Below are 25576 nucleotides of genomic sequence, written 5' to 3' on the forward strand. Positions count from 1 at the left end.
AGATGGGGCAGGCGGCGGCCGCTCCAGTCCCCCTGCAATTGGGGCCAACGAAGGCGGCGGTCTCTGCGGGGACCAGCAAGGTAAGCCAGACCAAGTCGCAGACTGACTCTGACTTATGTTTCCCTATGACTGTACCCTGTTGTTTCACTATAGGGGTGACCGGGGGGTGGCAGGAGATAGGGGTACCAGGGGAGGGGAAGGAAGGGCAGCTTGTAGGGCAGCTAGACTCCCCCATTACCTGGGCGAAGCAGCAAAGGGACTCTCAGTTAAGAGCCCCACTGTTGCAGCCTTGCTATGAGCTGGAGGTACCAGGGGTTGTGGCAAAGTTAGACCACCCCCAGATTACCTGCCAGCCAGGAGCTAAGGTGGGTGCATCTGCACCAGCAACCCTGAGCTCATCCCCGGTAATGGGAGACAGTGGCAGGGAGATGGCCTCACTCAGGTGTCCCTAAGGCCCAGGCTAGGATTAGCTAGGGAGAAGCGGAGTGAGGGGAGGCTGCAGGTAGGTAGCCAGCTTCAGATCTCAGTGAGAGAAGGAGGGCTAGTGGTAGCCAGGGAGGGAAAGCAGCAGGTATTGCAGCTAGAGTTTCCCGTTACCCTGGCAGAGCCTCAGGGGGTGTCTCAGATCGGCAGCCCCCTGTTGCAGCCTGGCTATGGGCTGGGGGTATCCGGGGCCGTGGCAGGCTTGTGCCACCCCAGGGATACCTGCCAGCCAAGCGCTAAGGCGGTTGCATCTGGAGAGGTGCCCCTGAGCTCATCCCTGGTAAGGGGGAGACAAGGTCAGGGATGTAGGTGCACTCAGGTAGTTCCAGGGTCTGGGTTAGGATTGCCCAGGGAGGAGAGGAGTGCAGGTGGGCTGCAGGGAGGTAAGCAGCAGGAGTCATCAGCAGGGGCTGAGGTGCTGGGCCTAGGGGAGGCTAGGCGGAGACACTGGGGAGCAGGGAAAGATAGGAGGTCAGTGGGGTGTCAGGCAGCTGGCAGAAGCGAGGGATGGGCTAGATAGGCAGAAAGTCCCTTGCTCTGACAGGCCAGGAGTGACCCCCCTGACAGATTCCCCAGGGTTCCCAAAGGAGGGGCTGTGGGTAGATAGGCAGCCAGGGAGGAGAGTCAGGAGTATAGCGGAGCAGCTACGGGTGGGCACAGAGCCAGGGCAGGTAGGGTCCCTACAGAATAGTGACATAACCCTTTCCCAGACTTAGTTGACAGGGAAGCGACGGTCTGTGCTTGATAGCTGGTCTCCTGTTGGTGCAGAGACATGCCAGTCTCTGGGTAGTTTGCAGCATGGTCTGCACAGGGGCCCTTTCACCATGGGCTTGGCTCATAAGCCACTGGGTGGGGGGCAGAGGGAGGCAAAGGAGAATGCCCGTCGGCCACGGTGGAGCCCGGCTTTGCAGGATCTGGACTTTACCATCCACTGTGACCAGGACAATGTACTGGACAATGCCGGAGGACAATTTTGCCAGGCCAAACCCTCAGGACGTGTTGAGTGCGTCAAGGGCGCCAGTGGTACCCCAGTGCCTGGGGGAGTCGACTGGGGCACCATGGCCCCATTGAGCAGGGGAGGTGTGACGATGGAGAGGATTTGGCCCGGGATTAAACCCCAATTGCCACCTTTTAACCTCACCAGGGAGACAAGGGGTTAACTGGACTGAGGTCCAGAAATGTGATTTAACCCTGTTATAATCTGTAAATGTGTATTTCCCTGTTTCCTCTGTGTCATTGTAACCTCAGTGTCTGCGTCACACACACTAGAATCCATCCGGGAGCACAAGGGTTAATAGTACTTTAATACTGTGTCCCAAGGTATGGACAAAGAGAAATTCCTTTGCATACCAGGATAACAGATGGCCCCCAGAGGCGCCCCAATGTCTAGGATTTAAGTATTCTTCAAAGGGTCTTGTCACCCTCCCTGATGATTTAAGGGCGGAGGAGGCTCATACCATAGCAGTTTTTAAGTGTCCCAATTATCACTGTCCAACACAGGTTGTCTTGTCTGAGATCAGGAGGGGTAGCTGGGCTGGCATTCCATTTGCACATGTGGGGCCTCAGAAAGGAGACACCAGAGTTCTACTGCGCATGGGCCAGCTAGCAGGGGGGCATGTACTGAAATGTGTTCCCCCAGCAAAGATTGGCTGGAGATAATTGAAAGCCAATCACAGGTACTTAATGTTACAGATAGAGGGACAAAAGGTTTATAACCGGCTGTTCCCTATATATCCTTGGTTAGTCCTCATGTAATGTCTTGATGCCTGCATGCAAAGGCTTCATGTTTCCATGTCCTGCATGTGCTTCATAACTTTGCCTGTTTTGCTGTGATGTCAGCTGAACTATGGAAGAAATGGCCCAGATTGTAATCCTGATGGCTTTCTTGTCATAATCTTTAAGTAAGTGTCTATATTTTGCTGTTATTTGTATAATCTGTTGTGTTCACCTTTATCAAGGAATAAATTATATTTTATCATATCTAAGTCTCGTCCAAGTTCAAACCCAGGTATATATATATTTATATATAGTTTTGGTGTAAATTACAGCCTGTCACAAGCTACCATGACATTGCGTCACCGTCCATTTTAATTACTGCAGCATTACTATGCTACTGGTATATTGCCCAACCCTACTTTGAACAATCACATTTTATCTCATGTATGAATCCTCATATGTGTTAGGCCTTGCCCCCGCTGCCTACTACAGCGCCCGCTGTGGCGGACGCTGCACGGACGAGAGCCCTCCCCTCAATGGCGCCGGGCCCGCTGCGAGGGGGGGCCGCAGCGCTGGGGCGAGAGTTGCTCCTGCCCTCAATAGAATTGAGAGCAGGACTCGCGATGAGCGATAAGGCACGCCCCCCGGCGGTTCAGCCAATGAAGGCGAACCTGCCGGGTGACGTCATGGCTGCGCCCCCGTCACTCCCCCGCCCCGCGCCCCCCCCCCGGTCTCTCTTCCTGCAGTGATCTGCAGACCGGGGAATCGGCTGAACGCGCCGCCAATCTCGCGGGCGCGCGTTGCAGCGGAGTTACCGGGGCCTTAGCCTAAGGAGGCTGATCCTCTGTGAAAAGCTTTCCCCACATGTACATGGAAATGGTTTCTCCCGAGTCTGAATATTGTGGTGTGGGAGGAGTTTGCTCTTAACTGAGAATTGTTTCCCACACTGTACATGTGAAGGTTTTCTCGCCTGTATGAATCTGTTAATGTTTGAGGAGCTCTGTCTTCAGAAAAAAGCTTTTACTACCCTCTGTACATGTGAATGGTTTCTCTCCTGTATGAGTTATATGGTGTGTGAGAAGGATGCTCTTAATATGGAATTGTTCCCCACACTCTGTACATGTGAAGGGTTTCTCCCCTGTATGAATCCACTACTGGTTGAGGAGTTCCGTCTTCCGAGAAAAGCTTTTACTACACTCTGCACATGTGAATGGTTTCTATCCAGTATGAGTCATCTGGTGTCTGAGGAGGTTGCTCTTAGTACTAAATTGTTTCCCACACTCTGAACATGTGAATGTTTTTTCTCCTGTATGAGTCATCTGGTGTCTGAGGAGGTGGCTCTTAGTACTAAATTGTATCCCACACTCTGAACATGTGAATGTTTTTTCTCCTGTATGAGTCATCTGGTGTCTGAGGAGATGGCTCTTAGTACTAAATTGTTTCCCACACTCTGAACATGTGAATGGTTTTTCTCCTGTATGAGTCATCTGGTGTCTGAGGAGGTGGCTCTTAGTACTAAATTGTATCCCACACTCTGAACATGTGAATGTTTTTGCTCCTGTATGAGTCATCTGGTGTCTGAGGAGATGGCTCTTAGTACTAAATTGTTTCCCACACTCTGAACATGTGAATGTTTTTTCTCCTGTATGAGTCATCTGGTGTCTGAGGAGGTGGCTCTTAGTACAAAATTGTTTCCCACACTCTGTACATGTGAATGGTTTCTCCCCTGTATGAATCCGCTCATGGTTGAGGAGATCCATCTTCCTAGAAAAGCTTTTACTACACACTGTACATGTGAATGGTTTTTCTCCTGTATGAGTCATCTGGTGTTTGTGGAGGTGGCTCTTAGTGCTGAATTGTTTCCCACACTCTGAACATGTGAATGGTTTTTCTCCTGTATGAGTCATCTGGTGTTTGTGGAGGTGGCTTTTAGTGCTGAATTGTTTCCCACATTCTGAACATGTGAATGGTTTTTCTCCTGTATGAGTCATCTGGTGTCTGCGGAGGTCGCTCTTAGTACTTAATTGTTTCCCACACACTGCACATGTGAATGGTTTTTCTCCTGTATGAGTCCTCTGGTGTCTGAAGACGTTTTTCTTAATACTGAATTGTTTCCCACACACTGTACATGTGAATGGTTTCTCCCCTGTATGAATCCGCTCATGGTTGAGGAGCTCCGTCTTCCAAGAAAAGCTTTTACTACACACTGTACATGTGAATGGTTTTTCTCCTGTATGAGTCATCTGGTGGCTGTGGAGGTATGTCTTAGTGCTGAATTGTTTCCCACACTCTGAACATGTGAATGGTTTCTCTCCAGTATGAGTCATCTGGTGTCTGAGGAGGTGGCCCTTAGTATTAAATTGTTTCCCACATTCTGAACATGTGAATGGTTTTTCTCCTGTATGAGTCATCTGGTGTCTGCGGAGGTATGTCTTAGTACTGAATTGTTTCCCACACTCTGAACATGTGAATGGTTTTTCTCCTGTATGAATCCGCTCATGGTTGAGGAGATTCGCCTTCAGAGAAAAGCTTTTATTACACTCTGCACATGTGAATGGTTTCTCTCCTGTATGAGTCATCTGGTGTCTGAGGAGATTTTTCGGAGAACTGAATGGTTTCCCACACTCTGAACATGAAAATGTTTTCTCTCCTGTATGAATCCGCTCATGGTTGAGGAGCTCAGTCTTATGAGAAAAGCTTTTACTACACTCTGCACATGTGAATGGTTTCTCTCCTATATGAGTCATCTGGTGCCTGAGGAGATTTTTCGGAGAACTGAATGGTTTCCCACACTCTGAACATGTGAATGGTTTCTCCCCTGTATGAATCCTCTGATGATTGAGGAGGGTCCTCTTGGTACTTAACTGTTTCCCACACACTATACAAGTAAAAGGAGTCACTGCTGTCTGAATCATCTGCTGTGAATGAAGTTTCCCCTTCAGTGAGAAACCGCTCCCACCATCTGTACATGTAAAGGTTTGCTCTCTAGCGGGGACACAAAGGTGTGTGAGCAGGTCCCTGTAGAGTGAGAAGCTTTTGCCACACTGACAACAGAGAAAATTCTGAGCATCGTGGCTTCTTCTTAAATCTCTCGCATACCTTTTGCCGGACCCATATTTAGAGTGCGTCTCCGCTGTGTGCTGTACAATGTCTGTAAGTTCACCATCATGTGGCACTGGTTCCTTGTATGTGTCCAAAACGTGGCAGGAATCATTGTTTTGTGGCACTTCTGGGCTGCGAGGAGTCAGGCAGCTTCTGGATGTATCAGAGCTCAAGTTCTGTTCCTCATTCAGGCCGTTCTCTAACAGAAGTAAACAAAAAAGACAGAACAAATGTTTTCAATCTGTAAATCAAATGACTGAACACAAATTACAAATCCAAACACTGAAGAATCTATTTCACCAATACTTAATTAACAAAATATTCTCTTCACCCAGGGTTTTAAAATTGTGGCACATGGACATCCAGTGGCCCCTAATGACTTTGGTGGTTGTCCCGAAGGCCTGAAATGTATTTGTAGTAGCTCTCCGTGAAATCATTGATACATATATAACTTGTATTTATTACTGTATTCATTATTCCAGCGGTGCACAAACTGGGGTGAGCAAGATTGTTTAGGGGGGGTGCAGGCGGCTGGCGGCGATTTTGCCTGGAGCAGAGAGAAAAGCTGTCGGTAGCTGCAATTTCTCTTTCGGCCTTTAGGTGGCGCTGATCTGCACAGCCCCTGCAGGACCCCTTTGTTGCATGCAGCGTGATGTGAGCATGAGTGTGAGGGGGTGTCATGGGGAGGGAGGGTGAGTGTCATGGGGAGGGGGTAAAAGAGACATGGGATGAGAAACATATTGGAGGGAGAGGGGAAGAGAGGGGAAGAGAGGGGGAGAAAGAGAGGGAGAGAGAGAGGGGGAGAGAGAGAGGGTGAGAGAGAGAGAGGGGGAGAGAGAGGGGGAGAGAGAGGGAGAGAGACTGGCTGGAGGGAGGGTGAGACACACCGAGGGGGAGGGAGAGTGAGACACACTGGGGGGGGGGAGAGTGAGACACACTGGGGGGGGGGAGTGAGAGTGAGACACTGGGGGGAGGGAGAGAGACACTGGGGGGAGGGAGAGAGTGAGAGACTGGGGGGAGGGAGAGAGAGACAGACTGGGGGGAGAGAGAGAGAGAGACTGGAGGGAGGGAGAGAGAGACTGGGGGGAGGGAGAGAGAAACACGGGGGGAGGGAGAGAGAGACACGGGGGGAGGGAGAGAGAGACACGGGGGGAGGGAGAGAGAGACACGTGGGGAGGGAGAGAGACACGGGGGGAAGGAGAGAGATATGGGGGGAGGGAGAGAGACACGGGGGGAGGGAGAGAGACACGGGGGGAGGGAGAGAGACACGGGGGGAGGGAGAGAGACACGGGGGGAGGGAGAGAGACCCGGGGGGAGGGAGAGAGACACGGGGGAGGGAGAGAGACACGGGGGAGGGAGAGAGACACGGGGGAGGGAGAGAGACACGGAGGGAGTGAGAGAGACACGGGGGGAGGGAGAGAGACACGGGGGGAGGGAGAGAGACACGGGGGGAGGGAGAGAGACACGGGGGGAGGGAGAGAGACACGGGGGGAGGGAGAGAGACACGGGGAGGGAGAGGGACACGGGGGAAGGGAGTGAGACACGGGGGGAGGGAGTGAGACACGGGGGGAGGGAGTGAGACACGGGGGGAGGGAGTGAGACACGGGGGGAGGGAGTGAGACACGGGGGGAGGGAGTGAGACACGGGGGGAGGGAGAGAGACACGGGGGGAGGGAGAGAGACACGGGGGAGGGAGACACGGGGGGAGGGAGACACAGGGGAGGGAGACACGAGGGGAGGGAGACACGGGGGGAGGGAGAGACACGGGGGGAGGGAGAGAGACACGGGGGGAGGGAGAGAGACACGGGGGGAGGGAGAGAGACACGGGGGGAGGGAGAGAGACACGGGGGGAGGGAGAGAGACACGGGGGGAGGGAGAGAGACACGGGGGAGGGAGAGAGACACGGGGGAGGGAAACACGGGGGGGAGGGAGAGAGACACGGGAGAGGGAGAGAGACACGGGGGGAGGGAGAGAGACACGGGGGGAGGGAGAGACACGGGGGGAGGGAGAGAGACACGGGGGGAGGGAGAGAGACACGGGGGGAGGGAGAGAGACTCGGGGGGAGGGAGAGAGACACGGGGGGAGGGAGAGAAACACGGGGGGGAGGGAGAGAGAGACGGGGGGAGGGAGAGAGACACGGCGGGGAGGGAGACACGGGGGGGGGGAGAGACACGGGGGAGGGCGAGAGACACGGGGGGAGGGAGAGAGACACGAGGGGAGGGATAGACACGGGGGGAGGGAGAGAGACACAGGGGAGGGAGAGACACCGGGGGAGGGAGACACTGGGAGTAGGGAGAGTGAGAGACACTGGGGGAATGATAGAGACACTAGGGGGAGGGAGAAAGAGAGAGTGGGGGGAGGGAGGGATTGACACTGAGGGGAGGGATAGAGAGACACTGGAGGGGGAGTGAGAAATACTGGGAGAGGGGGAGACTGGGGGAGAGGTCCTGATGTGGCGGGGAGATAGAGAGATTAATAATACAGCATAAATGGGGACGCTATTAGACAAATATCATAATATAAAGAGAGACACGGGGGGAGGGAGAGAGACACGGGGAGGGAGACACTGGGAGTAGGGAGAGAGACACTGGGAGTAGGGAGAGAGACACTGGGAGTAGGGAGAGAGTGAGAGACACTGTGGGAGGGAGGCACAGGGGGAGTGAGAGAGGCACTAGGAGGAGGGAGAAAGAGAGACACACTGGGAGGAGAGAAACAGAGTGGGGGAGGGAGAGACACTGAGGGGAGGGATAGAGAGACACTGGAGGGGGAGTGAGAAATACTGGGAGAGGGAGACACTGGGGGAGAGGCGTGTGAGACTGTGGAAGAGGGGAGAGAGGTCCTGATGTGGCGGGGAGAGAGAGATTAATAATACAGCATAAATGGGGACGCTATTAGATGAATATCATAATATTTATTCTTAAGTGATGTAATTTGTGATAAATACTTTTTTGATGTGTCCCGGTTTTTACTTTTGAAAGTCTGGTGACCCTAGCTGGCGGCCAATATCGTGGAGCGCGCAGGGGCTGCGGAGGTACGAAGGCTGAAGAGAAATGGCTCCAAAGAGGCCAGGGGAGGAGCATGCCCCAGCGCAGTGACATCAAACGCGCTGCAGGTCTGGCCAGCACCGTGGAGTGATTGATGCTGCAGCTGCACGCTTTGCTGTGTCTGCTGCTGCTGGGAGAGAGGGGAGGGGAGTTCTGGCAGAGTTCCCCTTTCAGACCAAAGAGCTGCACACCCATTGGAGAGAAAAGGGAGGTAGCAAGGAGGTGGATGAATGCCCCCTCAAATGGATTGCCTTTGTGCACCAGAAAAAACATATTACCAGATGCCAGCCAACAATAAAATAAACAGTGATCCAATACTAGTATACTGCCTGCGCGCACGCCTGCAGCCCAAGCGATTTGTGACACTGGGGGGGGGAGGGGGAGAGACACACTGGGGGGGGAAGGGAGACACTGGGGGGAGGGAGAGAGACACTGGGGGGAGGGAGAGAGACACTGGGGGGAGGGAGAGAGACACTGGGGGGAGGGAGAGAGACACTGGAGGCAAAGCGACTTGTGAACTTGGCTGCAGCAGATTGTAGACGCGTGGCGGGGGCGTGGCGGAAGCGTCACAAAGCTGGTTCGCCCTTATTGGCTGAACCAGCTCACATGCGCTGACGTCATGTGATTTTGATTACATCAGGCAGGGGGGTTGGGGGGGCCCGAGAAATTTCATGGATGAAAAGGGGGGCCTCAGCATAAAAAGTTTGCTCACCCCTACATTATGCACAAACTGGGGACAGCAAGATTGTTTATGTTTGTGAAATGTATTCATTATTTAAGGATACATGTACATCCTCCAAATAATTAACACTGAAAATGTCCATGAGAAGTAAAGTTAAGGAACTCCTGGTCTATCATATTAGTGCGTTAATAATATCAACTAAACCAGACAGCAACCTATAGTGTAAAGATACTGTAGATGCCCATGTATGTATGTCTTTATTTATATAAGGCCCCGCAGTGTACAGTACTCAGTGGTTTACAGCAAAAACAATACAGTACAGGGAATTATAATAAAATAAGTGCAACAGACAAAATCAGACAATAGGAATGGAAATCCCTGCCCTGGAGAGCTTACAATCTAAGGGATGCAGTGACTCCTGACGAAGCCGACAACAGCTACAGCAAGCTGGGCGAAACGCGTAGAGTGTACCAATTTTGGATTCTAACGCGACCCGTAGCTGACCAACTCTGCAGCCGTGACGTCATCTTCCTGGACGGGCGCCGTGAGGGAGGCTCTGAACCGGCATACAGATCCGCGAGAGAAAGCCAGCCAAACACCCGAGGGAGGCGGTGAGCAGTTCGGGGAGCTTCTATTTTCTCCATTTGTGAGATACATGCATGATTTTTACTGGCACATTGTAAGTGCGCATTTTATTGACCCGTTTTTTAAATTATAAAGTTGTACCTTTTTGATCGCACTATGTAGTTCTCTCTCTATTATATATACACCATCCTGCTGACGGTATCTCTAACAAGGGGGGTCCAGAATACAGATGGGTGGCAACCCAATTTGCCAATTGCCTGATTAACACATACATCTTGTGAGTAGTACATTCATACGAGCCAAGAATATATCATTCCACTTTAAAGAAACGTCTGCACTTAAATTTGTATTTCTTTCCCCATATGCTCCCCCTGGATATTGGCAGCAGTACCAGCATCATGGATGTTGAGCGGGTGGGGGTGCTACAGAGGTGGGGGTGGGAGGGGGGGGGAATAGGCACATCATTCTGGGGCAGTGTTCGGCGCATCACTGGAGTGTGTGTGTCAGAGTGTGTGTGTGCGTGCATCAGAGTGTGCGTGTGTGTGTCAGTCTGCATGTGTGTGTTAGTGTGCTTGTGCCAGTGTGCGTGTGTGTGTCAGTGTGTCAGTGTGCGTGCGTGTCAGTGTGTGCGCGTCAGTCAGTGTGTGTGTGTGTGTGCGTGCGTCAGAGTGCGTGCGTGTGTTAGTGTGCGTGTGTCAGAGTGTGCGTGCGTGTGTCAGAGTGTGCGTGCTTGTGTCAGAGTGTGCGTGCGTGTGTCAGAGTGTGCGTGTGTCAGAGTGTGCGTGCGTGTGTCAGAGTGTGCATGCGTGTATCAGAGTGTGCGTGCGTGTGTCAGTGTGTGCGTGCGTGTGTCAGTGTGCGTGCGTGTGTCAGTGTGCGTGCGTGTGTTAGTGTGCGTGTGTCAGAGTGTGCGTGCGTGTGTCAGAGTGTGCGTGCGTGTGTCAGAGTGTGCGTGCGTGTGTCAGTGTGTGCGTGCGTGTGTCAGAGTGTGCGTGCGTGTGTCAGAGTGTGCGTGCGTGTGTCAGTGTGCGCGTGCGTGTGTCAGTGTGCGTGCGTGTGTCAGTCAGTGTGCGTGCGTGTGTCAGTCAGTGTGCGTGCGTGTGTCAGTGTGCGTGCGTGTGTCAGTGTGCGTGTGTCAGTGTGCGTGTGTCATTGTGCATGTGTCAGTGTGCGAGTGTCAGTGTGCGTGCGTGTGTCAGTGTGCGCGCATGTGTCAGTGTGCGCGCATGTGTCAGTGTGTGCGTCAGTCAGTGTGTGTCTGTGTGTGCGTCAGTCAGTGTGTGTGTGTGTGTCTGTCAGTGTATGTGTGATGTGTATATCTCTCTGTCTGTGTCCTTCCCCCTCTCTCCTGACTCCCCCCCTCTCCTGACTCCCCCCAGCACCCTTGCCCCCCCCCAGCACTCTTGTCCTCCCCCCAGCACCCTTGTCCTCCCCCCAGCACCCTTGTCCTCCCCCCAACAACCTTGTCCACTTGTCCTGCCCCCCTGCTCCCAGCACCCTTGTCCTGCCCCCCTGCTCCCAGAACCCTTGTCCTGCCCCCCTGCTCCCAGCACCCTTGTCCTGCCCCCCAGCACCCTTGTCCTGCCTGCCCCCCAGCACCCTTGTCCTGCCACCCAGCACCCTTGTCCTGCCCCCCAGCACCCTTGTCCTGCCCCCCAGCACCCTTGTCCTGCGCCCCAGCACCCTTGTCCTGCGCCCCAGCACCCTTGTCCTGCACCCCAGCACCCTTGTCCTGCACCCCAGCACCCTTGTCCTGCCCCCCTGCACTCTTGTCCTGCCCCCCTGCAGTCCGTCCCTCAGGGGACTCAGGGTACACTCGGTCTCTCTATGTTTCTTGGCCTGTCACCGCCACCAACACCCCCCCACCCCTCGTGCTGTGCTGTCATCGTTCAACCGGGTGGATCGGGGAGGGATGGGGACAGCTGAATCTCCACTTCAGCCTCCGACGCTGCTACGAGGGGCGGGCGACTCTGCGCATGCGCTGCCTCGCATCAACGGCCGATTGTGCGCATGCTCGCACAGATAGCTTCCTGGCCTGAGGGACCCGGCGGTCAAATCTGCGCATGCGCCTCAACCTGAGGGACCCGGCGGTCAAATCTGCGCATGCGCCTCAACCTCCCATGTCTGTGCGGACGTGTGGGGGGAATCGCCGCCGCATATGTTAGTGTGGAGGGAGCGGCAGCCATTAGGAGCGGCCGAGAGCAGGCATGTGGGGGAAGCGAAGGGGGGTTGGGGGGAGCCGTGATGTCACTTCCTTTCACATTTCGCCCCCAACTCTCCAGTTTTGCCCCATCAGAAGTAGGTGCCACTAAAGAAGTTTCACTTCAAAACCTCCAGGGAGACTTCCGGTGACGTCAAGAGGAATGGCAGCTTGAAGGAGAAGCTCCCGAACCCCTCTGAATGAATATTCTAACAAAGCATATTAAATAATAAAACAAACCAGCAAAAACAAAGAATCCCTAAGTAAACCCCCAAAGACTTGGCTCCGGTGACTTGCTGGGCTCCGGAGTAGCTGGTTCCGGCGAGCGGTGTCTGAGACCCCCAGCGAGCCCCTGCCCACGGTGCGGGACTTGCACCTCTGCAGCCCGCAAAATTCAAACCCGACGGAGAGACCGGAGAGGAGAGGCGGCGGGACTCTAAGCGCCCCGAGGAGCCAAGAATAGCGGGGAGTCGGTGGCGATCGGGGGCGGAACCCGCGACCCCCTGTTGGGTAAGAGAAGCGCCCGCTGTGGCCGCCTGAGGCCGTGAGGAAAGGCGCGAGCGGAGACCCCCCGCTACGGGTCCAACTCCCTCCTCCAAGATGGCGGTACACATAAACAAAAGGTACAAACCTGATCTAAGGCCCTGCTGGGAGAGACGAACGCAGGGAGGGTACCCATTAGTGAAGGGAGCCATGGGCCCCAGTAGCGTGGTGAGGGAGGAGGAGGCGGCCATCTTGGGAGGGCACCACGTGGAAGCACAATCACCACACAAGTGTATGTCAGAAACACAGTCCTAAGGCCCGAACCTCTGGGTCCAATAACCCCACAACTACCCAGGCAAGCTGTACTGGACTAAATAAAAAATCCTATCCTGCTGCACTAAAAAGACCCCACAGTTCCTGCAACATCTCTACATCTCACCCCCCCCCAAAAAAAAAAAATAAAAAGGAATAAAAACAGATAAAGGGGGGACGCAAGGTGACATAGTTACATAGTTACATAGTGGATGAGGTTGAAAAAAGACGTAGGTCCATCAAGTTCAACCTATGCTAAATTTAGACAACAGATACTTGATCCTATATCTATACTTACTTATTGATCCAGAGGAAGGCAAACAAAAAACCCCATTAAGGGAAAAAATCAATTCCTTCCTGACTCCAAGAATTGGCAATCGGATTAATCCCTGGATCAACATCCTTCCCATGTATACTTATTTGGTATATCCCTGTATATCTTTCCCCTCTAAAAAGATGTCCAACCTTTTTTTGAACAAATCTATTGTATCTGTCATCACAGTCTCCATGGGTAATGAATTCCACATTTTAACTGCCCTTACTGTAAAGAACCCTTTCCTTTGTTGCTGGTGAAATTTCCTTTCCTCCAACCTTAAGGGATGGCCCGAGTCCTTTGTACTACCCATGGGATGAATAGTTCTTTTGAAAGCTCCTTGTATTGTCCCTGAATATATTTGTATATAGTTATCATATCCCCTCTTAGACGCTTCTTTTCTAATGTAAATAAATCTAATTTAGCTAGCCTCTCCTCGTAAGTTAGAATGTCCATCCCCTTTATTAATTTTGTGGCTCTTCTCTGCACTCTCTCTAGTTCCATAATGTTTTTTCTTAGGATTGGTGCCCAAAATTGTACTCCATATTCAAGGTGTGGTCTTACTAATGCTATGTAAAGGGGCATAATTATATTTACTTCCCTTCCATCCATTGCCCGTTTGATGCAAGATAAAATCTTGTTTGCCTTTGCAGCTACTGCATGACATTGGGCACTATTGCTAAGCCTGCTGTCTACAAACACTCCTAAATCCTTCTCCATCAAGGATTCCCCCAATATATCTCCATTTAATTTGTAAGTCGCCTTTTTATTCTTGTATCCTAAATGCATAACCTTACATTTATCTGTATTAAACCTCATCTGCCATTTACCTGCCCACGTTTCCAGTCTCTCCAAGTCCTTCTGAAGAGAAATTACATCCTGCTCTGATTCTATTACCTTACACAATTTAGTATCATCAGCAAAGATGGAGACTTTGCTCTCGATCCCAACCTCAAGATCATTAATAAACAAGTTAAAAAGCAGGGGTCCCAGTACCGATCCCTGAGATACTCCACTCACGACTTTAGCCCAACCTGAAAAAGTTCCATTTATGACAACCCTCTGTTGTCTGTCCTTTAACCAGTTTTCAATCCAGGTGCATATATTATTACTGAGTCCAACTTTTTTTATTTTGTACACCAACCACTTGTGTGAAACCGTATCAAAAGCCTTTGCAAAATCTAAGTAGACCACATCAACTGCATTACCCTGGTCTAAATTCCTACTTACCTCCTCAAAGAAACAAATAAGGTTAGTTTGGCAAGATCTATCCTTCATAAATCCATGCTGACTATTACTAATAATTTTGTTTTCCATTAGGTATTCCTGAATATTATCCCGTATTAAACCTTCATGTAGTTTCCCTACTATTGAAGTCAGGCTTACAGGTCTGTAATTTCCCGATTGTGATCTAGCTCCCTTTTAAAATATAGGCACCACATCTGCTTTACGCCAATCTTGTGGTACCGAGCCTGTGGAAATTGAGTCCTTGAATATTAAATATACAGGCATACCCCGCATTAACGTACACAATGGGACCGGAGCATGTATGTAAAGCGAAAATGCACTTAAAGTGAAGCACTACCTTTTTTCCACTTATCGAGGCATGTACTGTACTGCAATCGTCATATACGTGCTTAACTGATGTAAATAACGCATTTGTAACAGGCTCTATAGTCTCCCCGCTTGTTAACAGCTTCGGTACAGGTAGGGAGCCGGTATTGCTGTTCGGGACGTGCCGACAGGCGCATGCGCTAGCTACCGTTTGCCTATTGGGCGATATGTACTTACTCGCAAGTGTACTTAAAGTGAGTGTCCTTAAACCGGGGTATGCCTGTAATGGTTTTGCTATTACTGAGCTTAACTCCTTGAGAACTCTTGGATGTATGCCATCGGGGCCAGGTGCCTTATTTACTTACATTTTTTCAAGTCGCTTATGAACTTCTTCCTCAGTTAACCAATTGTTCATTAATATGGAGGTTGTGGCTTCCTCCTGCGGCACTACTAATTAATTCTTAATTCTTCCCTGGTAAACACAGAGGCAAAGAATTTGTTTAATACCTCAGCTTTTTCCTTATCTCCAATAATCTGCCTGCCCATCTCACACTGAAAGGGTCCTATATTTTCTTTTCTCATTTATTTGTTATTAAGGTACTTCAAGAACTTTTTAGGGTTTACCTTACTTTCTATTGCAATCCTTTTTTCATTATCCATTTTTGCTAATTTGATTGCCCTTTTGCAATTTTTGTTACAGTCCTTATAATTCTGATACGATGTCTCTGTCCCTTCTGACAAAGAATCTAAACTCCTTCCTCTTCTTGTCCATTTCCTCCCCTACCTGTTTATTGGTTTTGACTTATTTCTTTTATACTTATTACCCAAGGGTATACACTGATAAGTGTGCTTTTCTAACAATGTTTTAAAGACTGCCCATTTATCTTCTACATCTTCTACATTTTTCCCTGCAAAAACATCATCCCATTGTATTACTACTAGATTAGACCTCAGTTTATTAAAATCTGCTTTTCTAAAGTTTAAAGTCTTTGTTGAACCCCAAAAACCCGTTCCCTTTTGTTGTAACACTAATCTCATTGCCCCAGTCTATGTCTGGATAATTAAAATCCCTCATTATGCAAACATGATCCAGTTTTGATGCCTTCTCCATTTGCATAAGTATTTTAGCTTCCTCAATCTCACAGACATTTGGTAGTTTATAGCATATTCCCACAAACATTTTCTTTATACTTTTACCTCCACTGCTAATTTCTATCCACAAAGTCTCTACATTTTCATAATTCCCTTCATAAACATCATCCCTTACTATAGGTTTTAGATCCGGTTTAACATATAAACATACTCCACCTCCCCTTCTATTTGTTCGATCCTTCCGAAAAAGAGAATAACCCTCTAAATTAACTGTCCAGTCATGAGTTTCATCCCACCATGTTTCATTAATGCCTATGATATCATACTGCTCCCTTGCAGCTATTAATTCAAGCTCCCCCATTTTATCTTTCAGGCTTCTTGCATTAGCAAGCATGCATTTCAGCCTGTACTATTATCTTATCTGCTCCTTCCTTTCTGTGCCCACTTGGTTTAGTCTTTAGAAGTTTTTACTATGGGTGTCTCACTGCTTGTCAAACTTGCACTTGCCCCCATTCTACCTCCATACCACCTTGAATCCTCATTTATTCCATTTAGTTAATTATCTGTTTCATTCCCCTCCCCCCTCCATCCTAGTTTAAAATCTCCTCCAACCTTTTTAGCATTCTCCCCCCCTAGCACAGAAGACGTCAAGGTGCACAGACGTCTGAGGGGATCATTTCAGAGCCTTCCTGGAATAGCCTGCTATAACACCAACTAAGCAAGAGCAAAGTGCCACCAGGGTCTCGGTGAGGACAAGGGCTGAGCAGTAAGTTGAGGAAACCCTCCCAACAAAGCGTTTCTGCTTCTTCATGCCACAACAAAAACCCACGGAGAGTGGCGGGACTATGCAAGATGGCGGCCTGGCGTGCTCGTCTGGAGGATTGACTAACCTCTCTGCCCAGAGAAAAACTCCCCAGGAATAACGAAAGAATATCTGGAGGGGCTCTTTTCACAGATGAGACAGGGGTTCCAGGAGGACCTATCCAGAGCCATAACCACCCTCAGAAAAGATATGGACACTCTGGCTGAAAGGACAGACTCAATTTTTAAAAAAAAGTAGAGGAAATTGAACATAACTACTCCTCTGCGGAAGATGAAATTAACTGTCTGAACTGTGAAATCCAAGCGCTAAAAGAAAGTGCAGAAGAGCAAGAAAAGAGGGATCGTCGTCAGAATCTCAGAGTGCGGTATATTCCTGAGTCCGTGGACACAAACCTGCTGCGACCTTACCTGCTTGATCTTTTCATCCACTTGATCCCTGAGTTCAAACAGGAAGAAATAGAAATGGACCGAGCACACAGGTCCCTGGGCCCCAAATCATCAGACCCCAAGAGAGTCAGAGATGTGATCATAAGATTCCATTCATACTCAATTAAAGAAAGAATTTCGACAGCCAGCAGGGAAAGAGGAGATATCCAATTCCGCAACTCTCACCTTGAAATATACAGTGGCCTGTCGAAAGCAACAATAGACAGACGCAGAGAGCTGAAACACATAACGCAGAAACTGTGTGAATGTAAAATAAGGTACAGATGGGGATTTCGCTTTAAGCTGGTGGCACAGGTAGGGGGGAAGTTCCAATCGGTGTCCTACCCTGAGGATGGTCCCCGCTTCCTGAGAGGACTGGGACTGCATCACGCCGGCAAAGACGTTGCAGCTGAAGAGACCGAGGAAGAGCAGAACACAACCAACTAACTGCAAAAACACAGAGAGCCTCCCAAAGATTGGCCTTGCTGAGAATGCCAACGCATGAAGAATGAGGCCCTGATACCCCCCAGGTTCCCCCTGGATTCTTGTGGTCGGAACACCGTTTGAGGAGGTATCAAAGGGAAACGTTACCTCAGAATCTAGGGGGACATCCGTCCCTCAAGCTCCCATTGATGCGACTTTTCTGACCTGGCGAGAACTGCAGCTCCCTCTGATCATAGTTATATGCTAAAATGCGCAGAGGATTTAAACTTAGAGTTAGATAGAGAAGATTGGGAGGATATCTGGGAAGCAGCCTCCAAAACATCAATTTGTACAACTATAAAAGAGAACATATATAAAATCTTATACCACTGATACCTAACCCCGAATAGGTTGAGCCAGATTTTCCCTGGATCCTCAGATTTGTGCTGGAGAGGATGCAGGGAAAGAGGAGATATGGCTCACATCTGGTGGAATTGTCCCAAAATTTGGGGGTTCTGGATCATGATACAAACAATGATACGAGAACTCCTGGGGGTGGAGATAGAAGTGGACCCGGTATCTATGATTTTAGCCAAACCAATAGAGGACCTAGAGACGCAGGAGAGTAAAATGATTAATCATATTCTTACAGCAGCACGGTGCTCGGTTGCTGCGGCATGGAAAAAGATCAATGCCCCCTCCAAACAGAGTACTGAGAAGACTCAGAAGTCAGGGTGATGGAACTCCTCTCTGCACAACTTAGTCAAAAAGTGGATAAATTCCATAAGACCTGGGAAATTTGGCCATATGCCTAACAACTATAGGAGCTGAGACATAGAAGAACAGGACTGACAACCCCCTACACCCCTCCCTCCCCTTGTCCACCCCCCTCCTCCATCTCCCCTTCACCCCTCTTTTCCCACTCTACTCTTCACTTTTCTTTACCCTATCACAGAGAGATACACAAGAAAGCAGCTGCTTCCACAAGAAGCAATGAAAAAGTGTATTCGAACACAGCGAAAGAAGGAAGATACTAGCGAAATAAACAACAACTTATTGTGTATGTTTCAAAAATATGTTTAATATATTGGATATGTAAGATTGTATACACATACCACTTTTTTGGAAATGCTAAATGTACAATGTATATGTCTCTAAAATGCAATAAAAAAAATTGAAACAAAAAGAAAAACCTCCAAAGCGTTTCTCGCCATGGGCACTTTATCAAATCACTGGTCTAATTATCCGCCCAACTAATCCTCGACCACAACCGCAGGTTAAGTAATAAATCACAAAATTACAATGAATAAAAACTGGAATTGTGTGTGTTTTCTTACTGTGTACAATATCAATCGATTTGATAGAATTGGCATAGCAACAAATACACATTTTACCACATTTGAAAAAAAAAAAAACCATATTAAATTTGATTCATGAACACGGTCTGACCTGGAGGGAAATAAACTAGGCGAAAGATAGTTTGCCAAGGATTTAGCCTTTCTAAATGCAAATTTTGGTCCTTGTTCAATTGGCTTTAAGGTCTTCCTCCAAGGCGAGCACTTCCCAATGTTTCTGGATGATTGAGCGGATTTGATCTATGCTGTGTAATAAGCAGCGGATTGGACCCTTCGGGAGTTCCCTTGTCTCTCCTTTATTTAAACCCCCTGCCTAGAACCAGTCGAACCATAAGACAGTAACTCAGCATGAGTACAGAGTTTGGCATTCATGTGAGCCTCCTCTATTATTTATTTATAAAACATTTTACCAGGAAGTAATGCATTCAGATTTACCTCTCGTTTTCAACTATGTCCTGGGCATAGAGTTAAGACACTGATATGAGTAAACCGCTGAAGGTTAATGGCTGAGTGCCTCCAACATGTATCTATTGAATCTGCAGTCCCCTACTGGGACGAAATAAAACAGGCAGAACTCTGAGTTACGCACTATACTGCTACCTCTTATTCTTGTGTTTTTTCTAAATAAACCCTAGAAGACTGTGTCAGTAAGAGCCCAGACAGACGTCAGCGCTACGCATGGGTGGCGTTTGTCACTTATGGTGGAGAATGTGGGTCGACACTAAAAAGTCTGTGGGTTTGCAAATAAATGCAGGGGTTTAAAATGGCCGCCCAGCCGAAGTCAAGAACAGACTATGAGAAAAGTCTCTGTCATACTGTGTCATACTGTGTATGACTACCAGTTCTGCATACAGCATACACAGGGAAAAGTGTCACAAGTATTGACGCAATAGCACCTCCAGAGGTCAGGGTGAAAAATACACTTGAAAATACAAAAATGAAGGAAAAAATGTGTTTAATGTATAATGTGTCTATCCAGTCGGTGAAGACGCCCCCATCCTGACGTTAACTGTCCGGAAGAATTGCCTGGAATCTTGGGACGCTGTCCCCCATCTATCAGTTAAGCTATGTCTAAAGACTAAAAAAAAAAAAAAAAAAAAGACAATGTCGGCGCCAAAAGTGGAAATAAATCAAACCATATGGTGAATAGTCCAAATCAAAGTCCTTGGATGATGGATGATAGATGAGCAAATTACAGACTCTCTCCAGGACGTGACGTGATATATGAAAAATAAAAAGAGATAATTATGGTGCAGTATGTCAATACATGTGGACATAAAAACATATAACACTAACAACATAAAACATACAAGACAGACTAACAACAGCAACAGGCCAGACTAAAAATAATAAAAAAGCTATTTATTAACAACTAATGCTGGACTCTGGATATGGCTGTCACACACCAATCGGGGGGGGGGGGTAAAATCGTTACCCTACTCACAGAACGAAGGATAACAAAAAGCAGCAGGACTGGAAACACTTTCTATGGATCCAAGATGGCGACCGGAGCTCTCTCTCTGGCGTCCCCACGTGTGGCAGGTGCTATGTAGAGCTTCCTGGACGTGACGTCACGCTCTCTCCTCCTGTTGGTCTCCTGTCCTCCCGATCTGTGCTTCAAGATCCTTCCCCTCACCTCCGGCCGTACAGTGTGCTCACCAACTCCAGATGCAGTCAAATACTTCTAAAAACGGTAGCTTCCCAACGCGTTTCGTGCGCATGCGCGCACTTCTTCAAGGGATGTCGCTACCCCTGAATCTGGATACTTTATATACACACAGTCCACAGTTCCAATTGGTTGCTTTTACAATTGGCAATATGTTAACTGTATGACTGCCAGATTGGAGGTAGCATACAAGAAAGCCTGGCCAAACATACATACAATTACAAAACAGAACAATACAATATTAAAACATTAAAAAACATTAAAAAGACATTAAAAATACTAAAATATATAAATAATGGATGGAGCTCACAGGGAGGGAATGCATTATAAAAAGGCCTTCAATTCAAAATCTATATTTAATCCCCTCGGTGAGAGTGTCTTCAATTCATAGATCCAGTATGCTTCCCGCATACTGGCATGATTGAGTCTATTCCCACCTCGGGGGCCAGCTTGGACCTCCTCAATAGCCTGACACCTTAAGCCTATAGGGTTCTTATTGTGGCATAAAAGAAAGTGTGGATGGTATTATGTTCATTCTAACACACAATTATTTCACTTTTAATTCACACTACTACATTCAAAAATGTGGTACCGCCATGGGGACGCGGTTTGCTCCTAGTTATGCCAATCTATTCATGGACAGTTGGGAGGAGGAGTTCATTTGGAACAACTGTCCACTAGGGGCGGGCCTCGTGCTATGGCGGCGCTACATTGATGATGTGGTTTTTGTTTGGTCAGGTGGCCAAACTTCACTTGATGATTTTTGCACTTATCTTAACCATAATCACTATAATCTTAAATTCACCTGTATTTCCAGCACGGAATGTATTGATTTTTTGGACCTTCACATTTATATTAGGAACAACACCATATGCACCAAGACCTTCTTCAAGCCAGTACAGGCGAACAATTATGTACGCGCAGATAGCCACCACAACCCACAGTGGCTACGTAACATCCCGAAGGGCCAGTTAGTACGTCTTAAACGTAACTGCACTGATGATGACACATTCAGGACACAGGCAAGGGATTTGAAAAATAAATTCATTATGAGAAAATACCGAGAGGATCTCATTGATAAAGCATTTGATCAGGTTGATAATCTTCAAAGAGATACCTTACTCAAGTATAATACAAAGAGAAAAGAGAGTACAGAGAGATACAATAACCAAATTTCATTTATTACTCAGTATAATGAAATGGCCCCTAAAATTAAGCACATTTTGAATAAGTATTGGCCCATTTTACTTAAAGATGAAGATTTGGTGGACATTTTGCCCAAGAAACCGAATATAATATTCACAAGGGCCAATAATTTAAAATCGAAATTAGCCCCCAGCTGTCCCATCAAACAGCATAAATCAAAAAAGATAGGGAGCATTATGGGTTTCTTCACCTGTGCGAAATGTGTGGCTTGTTCCTTTAGTAAAAATGCTAGGCAATTTACATCTATGGTCACCTCTAAGACTTACCCGATAAAAACATTCATTAACTGCCATTCAACATTCGTAATATATCTATTGCAATGCCCTTGTGGCTTTCAATATGTTGGCAGGACGGGGAGATCCTATCAGATACGTGTCTACGAGCATATTTATAATATAAGAAAAGGACTAGTCACACACAGTGTCTCCCACCACTTTCTTTTATGCCACAATAAGAACCCTATAGGCTTAAGGTGTCAGGCTATTGAGGAGGTCCAAGCTGGCCCCCGAGGTGGGAATAGACTCAATCATGCCAGTATGCGGGAAGCATACTGGATCTATGAATTGAAGACACTCTCACCGAGGGGATTAAATATAGATTTTGAATTGAAGGCCTTTTTATAATGCATTCCCTCCCTGTGAGCTCCATCCATTATTTATATATTTTAGTATTTTTAATGTCTTTTTAATGTTTTTTAATGTTTTAATATTGTATTGTTCTGTTTTGTAATTGTATGTATGTTTGGCCAGGCTTTCTTGTATGCTACCTCCAATCTGGCAGTCATACAGTTAACATATTGCCAATTGTAAAAGCAACCAATTGGAACTGTGGACTGTGTGTATATAAAGTATCCAGATTCAGGGGTAGCGACATCCCTTGAAGAAGTGCGCGCATGCGCACGAAACGCGTTGGGAAGCTACCGTTTTTAGAAGTATTTGACTGCTCCTGGAGTTGGTGAGCACACTATACGGCCGGAGGTGAGGGGAAGGATCTTGAAGCACAGATCGGGAGGACAGGAGACCAACAGGAGGAGAGAGCGTGACGTCACGTCCAGGAAGCTCTACATAGCATCTGCCACACGTGGGGACGCCAGAGAGAGAGCTCCGGTCGCCATCTTGGATCCATAGAAAGTGTTTCCAGTCCTGCTGCTTTTTGTTATCCTTCGTTCTGTGAGTAGGGTAACGATTTTACCCCCCCCCCCCGGATTGGTGTGTGACAGCCATATCCAGAGTCCAGCATTAGTTGTTAATAAATAGCTTTTTTATTATTTTTAGTCTGGCCTGTTGCTGTTGTTAGTCTGTCTTGTATGTTTTATGTTGTTAGTGTTATATGTTTTTATGTCCACATGTATTGACATACTGCACCATAATTATCTCTTTTTATTTTTCATATATCACGTCACGTCCTGGAGAGAGTCTGTAATTTGCTCATCTATCATCCATCATCCAAAGACTTTGATTTGGACTATTCACCATATGGTTTGATTTATTTCCACTTTTGGCGCCGACATTGTCTTTTTTTTCTTTTCCATGTTGTGTTACTGACTGTACAGTCAGTTTTTGTCTGGCTGCCATTTTTTATTAATTTTTTATTAATTGTCCCAATAGGGGTTTATGTACTTTAGCGCTGTTTTGCACCGTCTTTTCTGTTTCTATGTCTAAAGACTGTGTCTATTATTGTGTATCTAATGACCCTAAATGAGAGGGTATTGTTTAAGCTGGGGAACCAGGTTAGTTAGGGAAGGGTCCCTTGAATTTGTTTTCCCAAATGCGTTTTATCGTATCTATTGATGGTCAGATACACATAACTCTGCATTTCCAACCTTTATACGTGTTTGAGAGCCATATTGCACTTCTAACTCTGCTGCATGTGGCTTGTCCCAGAACACCCAGCAGGCCTGGGGACTTACCATGAGAGGCAATTAACCATGAATATTCACTAAATGTGACCATGCGCCTTGTAACAAGATAACATCCCTTTGTGCAGACAGAGGGGAAAAGGTACTCACCAGAGACAGGAAATGGAACAGATTCACTCTTTATTGGGGTCAGATGTTCCTCTGTGTTCGGCTCTTCTTTCTCAGACTTAATCTCTAACCTCTCCAGCACAACCACTGGGAAACCTGGCAATAAGAAAAGGGAAATCCATCATATAAAGCTGGGAGTGCGGGCGCTTCTTGTGATATCAGTATACAGAAATACTCCATACTGATTCCAATGGGGGAGGGGTGAAGTGATTGATTTTACTTTGTTAGTAACCCTTTGAGTGCAAATAAGTTTTTACCCCCGAATGCTAAAAACATTTTGGAGCTACCAATGTTCAAACCTCAATAACAATAATATTCCCAATATAACCTTAGACAAATGATTTTTTTCATTAGGACAGGTATCTTATTATTCTATGCACGCTTTAATATTATTTCCCAAAATATTGCAGACATTTGAGTCAATTTTTAAACATACTGAATAAAGACAAGTGAGGATGTAAGGGTACTTACCACAAACCGGAAATGCATCTATTTCTTCCTTTATTGGGGTCACATGTTCCTCTGTGTCTGTCTCTTCTTTCTCTGATTTAATCTCTAAACTCTCCGGTACAACCACTGGGAAACCTGGCAACAAGAAAAGGGAAATCCATCATGTAAAGCTGGGAGTGGGGGCTCTTCTTGTGATTTCACCTCCTCTGATATTGGTATAATATAATACCTCTTGTAAAGAAATGTATTACTAGCCCTTCTGGCAGAAAATAACAGAGGTGAAGATATATTGTCTTCTTACCTGCTGGTGGTTCTATAAGAAAACAAAATTAGTTTGGGTGTTTGACTCGCATAACTGCAAAATAAATAATCAGATATTCCCTCCTTGCAGATTTCAAAGACACCAAAATATCTTCTCAACTCACTTAACAAGTGTGGATTCATGCTGGCAGTGCTGCTCTGGAGGTGCTGGCAGTGGGCAGTACTGCTCTGGAGGTGCTGGCAGTGGGCAGCGCTGCTCTGGAGGTGCTGGCAGTGGGCAGCGCTGCTCTGGAGGTGCTGGCAGTGGGCAGTGCTGGTAGTGGGCAGCGCTGCATTGGAGGTGCTGGCAGTGGGCAGTGCTGCTCTGGAGGTGCTGGCAGTGGGCAGTGCTGCTCTGGAGGTGCTGGCAGGTGGCAGTGCTGCTCTGGAGGTGCTGGTAGTGGGCAGTGCTGCTCTGGAGGTGCTGGCAGTGGGCAGTGCTGCTCTGGAGGTGCTGGCAGTGGGCAGTGCTGCTCTGGAGGTGCTGGCAGTGGGCAGCGCTGCTCTGGAAGGTGTTGGCAGCGGGCAGCGGGCAGCGGGCAGCAGTGCTCTGGAAGGTGCTGGCAGTGGGCAGCGGTGCTCTGGAGGTGCTGGCAGTGTGCAGTGGTCCTCTGGAGGTGCTGGCAGTGGGCAGCGCTGCTCTGGAGGTGCTGGCAGTGAGCAGCGCTGCTCTGGAGGTGCTGGCAGTGAGCAGCTCTGCTCTGGAGGTGCTGGCAGTGGGCAGTGCTGCTCTGGAGGTGCTGGCAGTGGGCAGTGCTGCTCTGGAGGTGCTGGCAGTGGGCAGCGGTGCTCTGGAGGTGCTGGCAGTGGGCAGCGCTGCTCTGGAGGTGCTGGCAGTGGGCAGCGCTGCTCTAGAGGTGCTGGCAGTGGGCAGTGCTGCTCTGCAGGTGCTGGCAGTGGGCAGTGCTGCTCTGGAGGTGCTGGCAGTGGGCAGAGCTGCTCTGGAGGTGCTGACCGGAGGTTACTTAATCGATATGTGTTGGATTTTAGAATGTGCCTGTATATAAAACAGAATTGGAATTATCATTTTTTTGGACAAATATACAGCATTTAGTATCAGCTCTTTCAAACCTAAATTATTAACACCAAAGGAGTCGGAGAAGACAGGGGCACCAAAAAACCCATATGGTCCATTCACAAACTGGAACTTCATTTCAAACACTGCAAAACTTTAATGGCTCAGGATTGTGTCACAACATAACCACCTAGAAAAGTATAAAGAGAGTCGGCGATTAGCAGCCAAAAGACCAGTAAAGTCCTCATAGTGTAACATAGTAACATACTGTACAGTTCCATAGTATGAATAAAAAGCAGATACAGTACATGAGTGAGACTTT

General features: G+C 48.1%; 1 protein-coding gene across 1 annotated transcript; it reads right to left on the reverse strand.

Annotated features, from left to right (window-relative positions):
* Positions 1–2934: 2934 nt before the first annotated feature.
* LOC142473278 (uncharacterized) lies at positions 2935–25233 on the reverse strand. Its single transcript, XM_075580483.1, has 4 exons — positions 24365–25233; positions 23961–24074; positions 23472–23585; positions 2935–5500 (listed from the first exon to the last, which is right to left on the reverse strand). Exons 1-4 carry the CDS (start codon positions 24381–24383, stop codon positions 3417–3419), a joined length of 2331 nt encoding a protein of 776 aa, XP_075436598.1. The 5' UTR covers positions 24384–25233; the 3' UTR covers positions 2935–3416.
* Between the last annotated feature and the right edge of the window lie 343 nt (positions 25234–25576).

This window comes from Ascaphus truei (genome assembly GCF_040206685.1).
Source record: "Ascaphus truei isolate aAscTru1 chromosome 2 unlocalized genomic scaffold, aAscTru1.hap1 SUPER_2_unloc_4, whole genome shotgun sequence".
Classification (NCBI taxonomy): Eukaryota; Metazoa; Chordata; class Amphibia; order Anura; family Ascaphidae; genus Ascaphus; species Ascaphus truei.

Coding starts and splice junctions, on each gene's coding strand:
- LOC142473278 (XM_075580483.1), bottom strand. Junction 23,586..23,960: donor AGATGCATTTCCGGTTTGTG/GTAAGTACCCTT, acceptor TCTTATTGCCAG/GTTTCCCAGTGGTTGTGCTG. Junction 5,501..23,471: donor TGTTCCATTTCCTGTCTCTG/GTGAGTACCTTT, acceptor TACTTCTGTTAG/AGAACGGCCTGAATGAGGAA.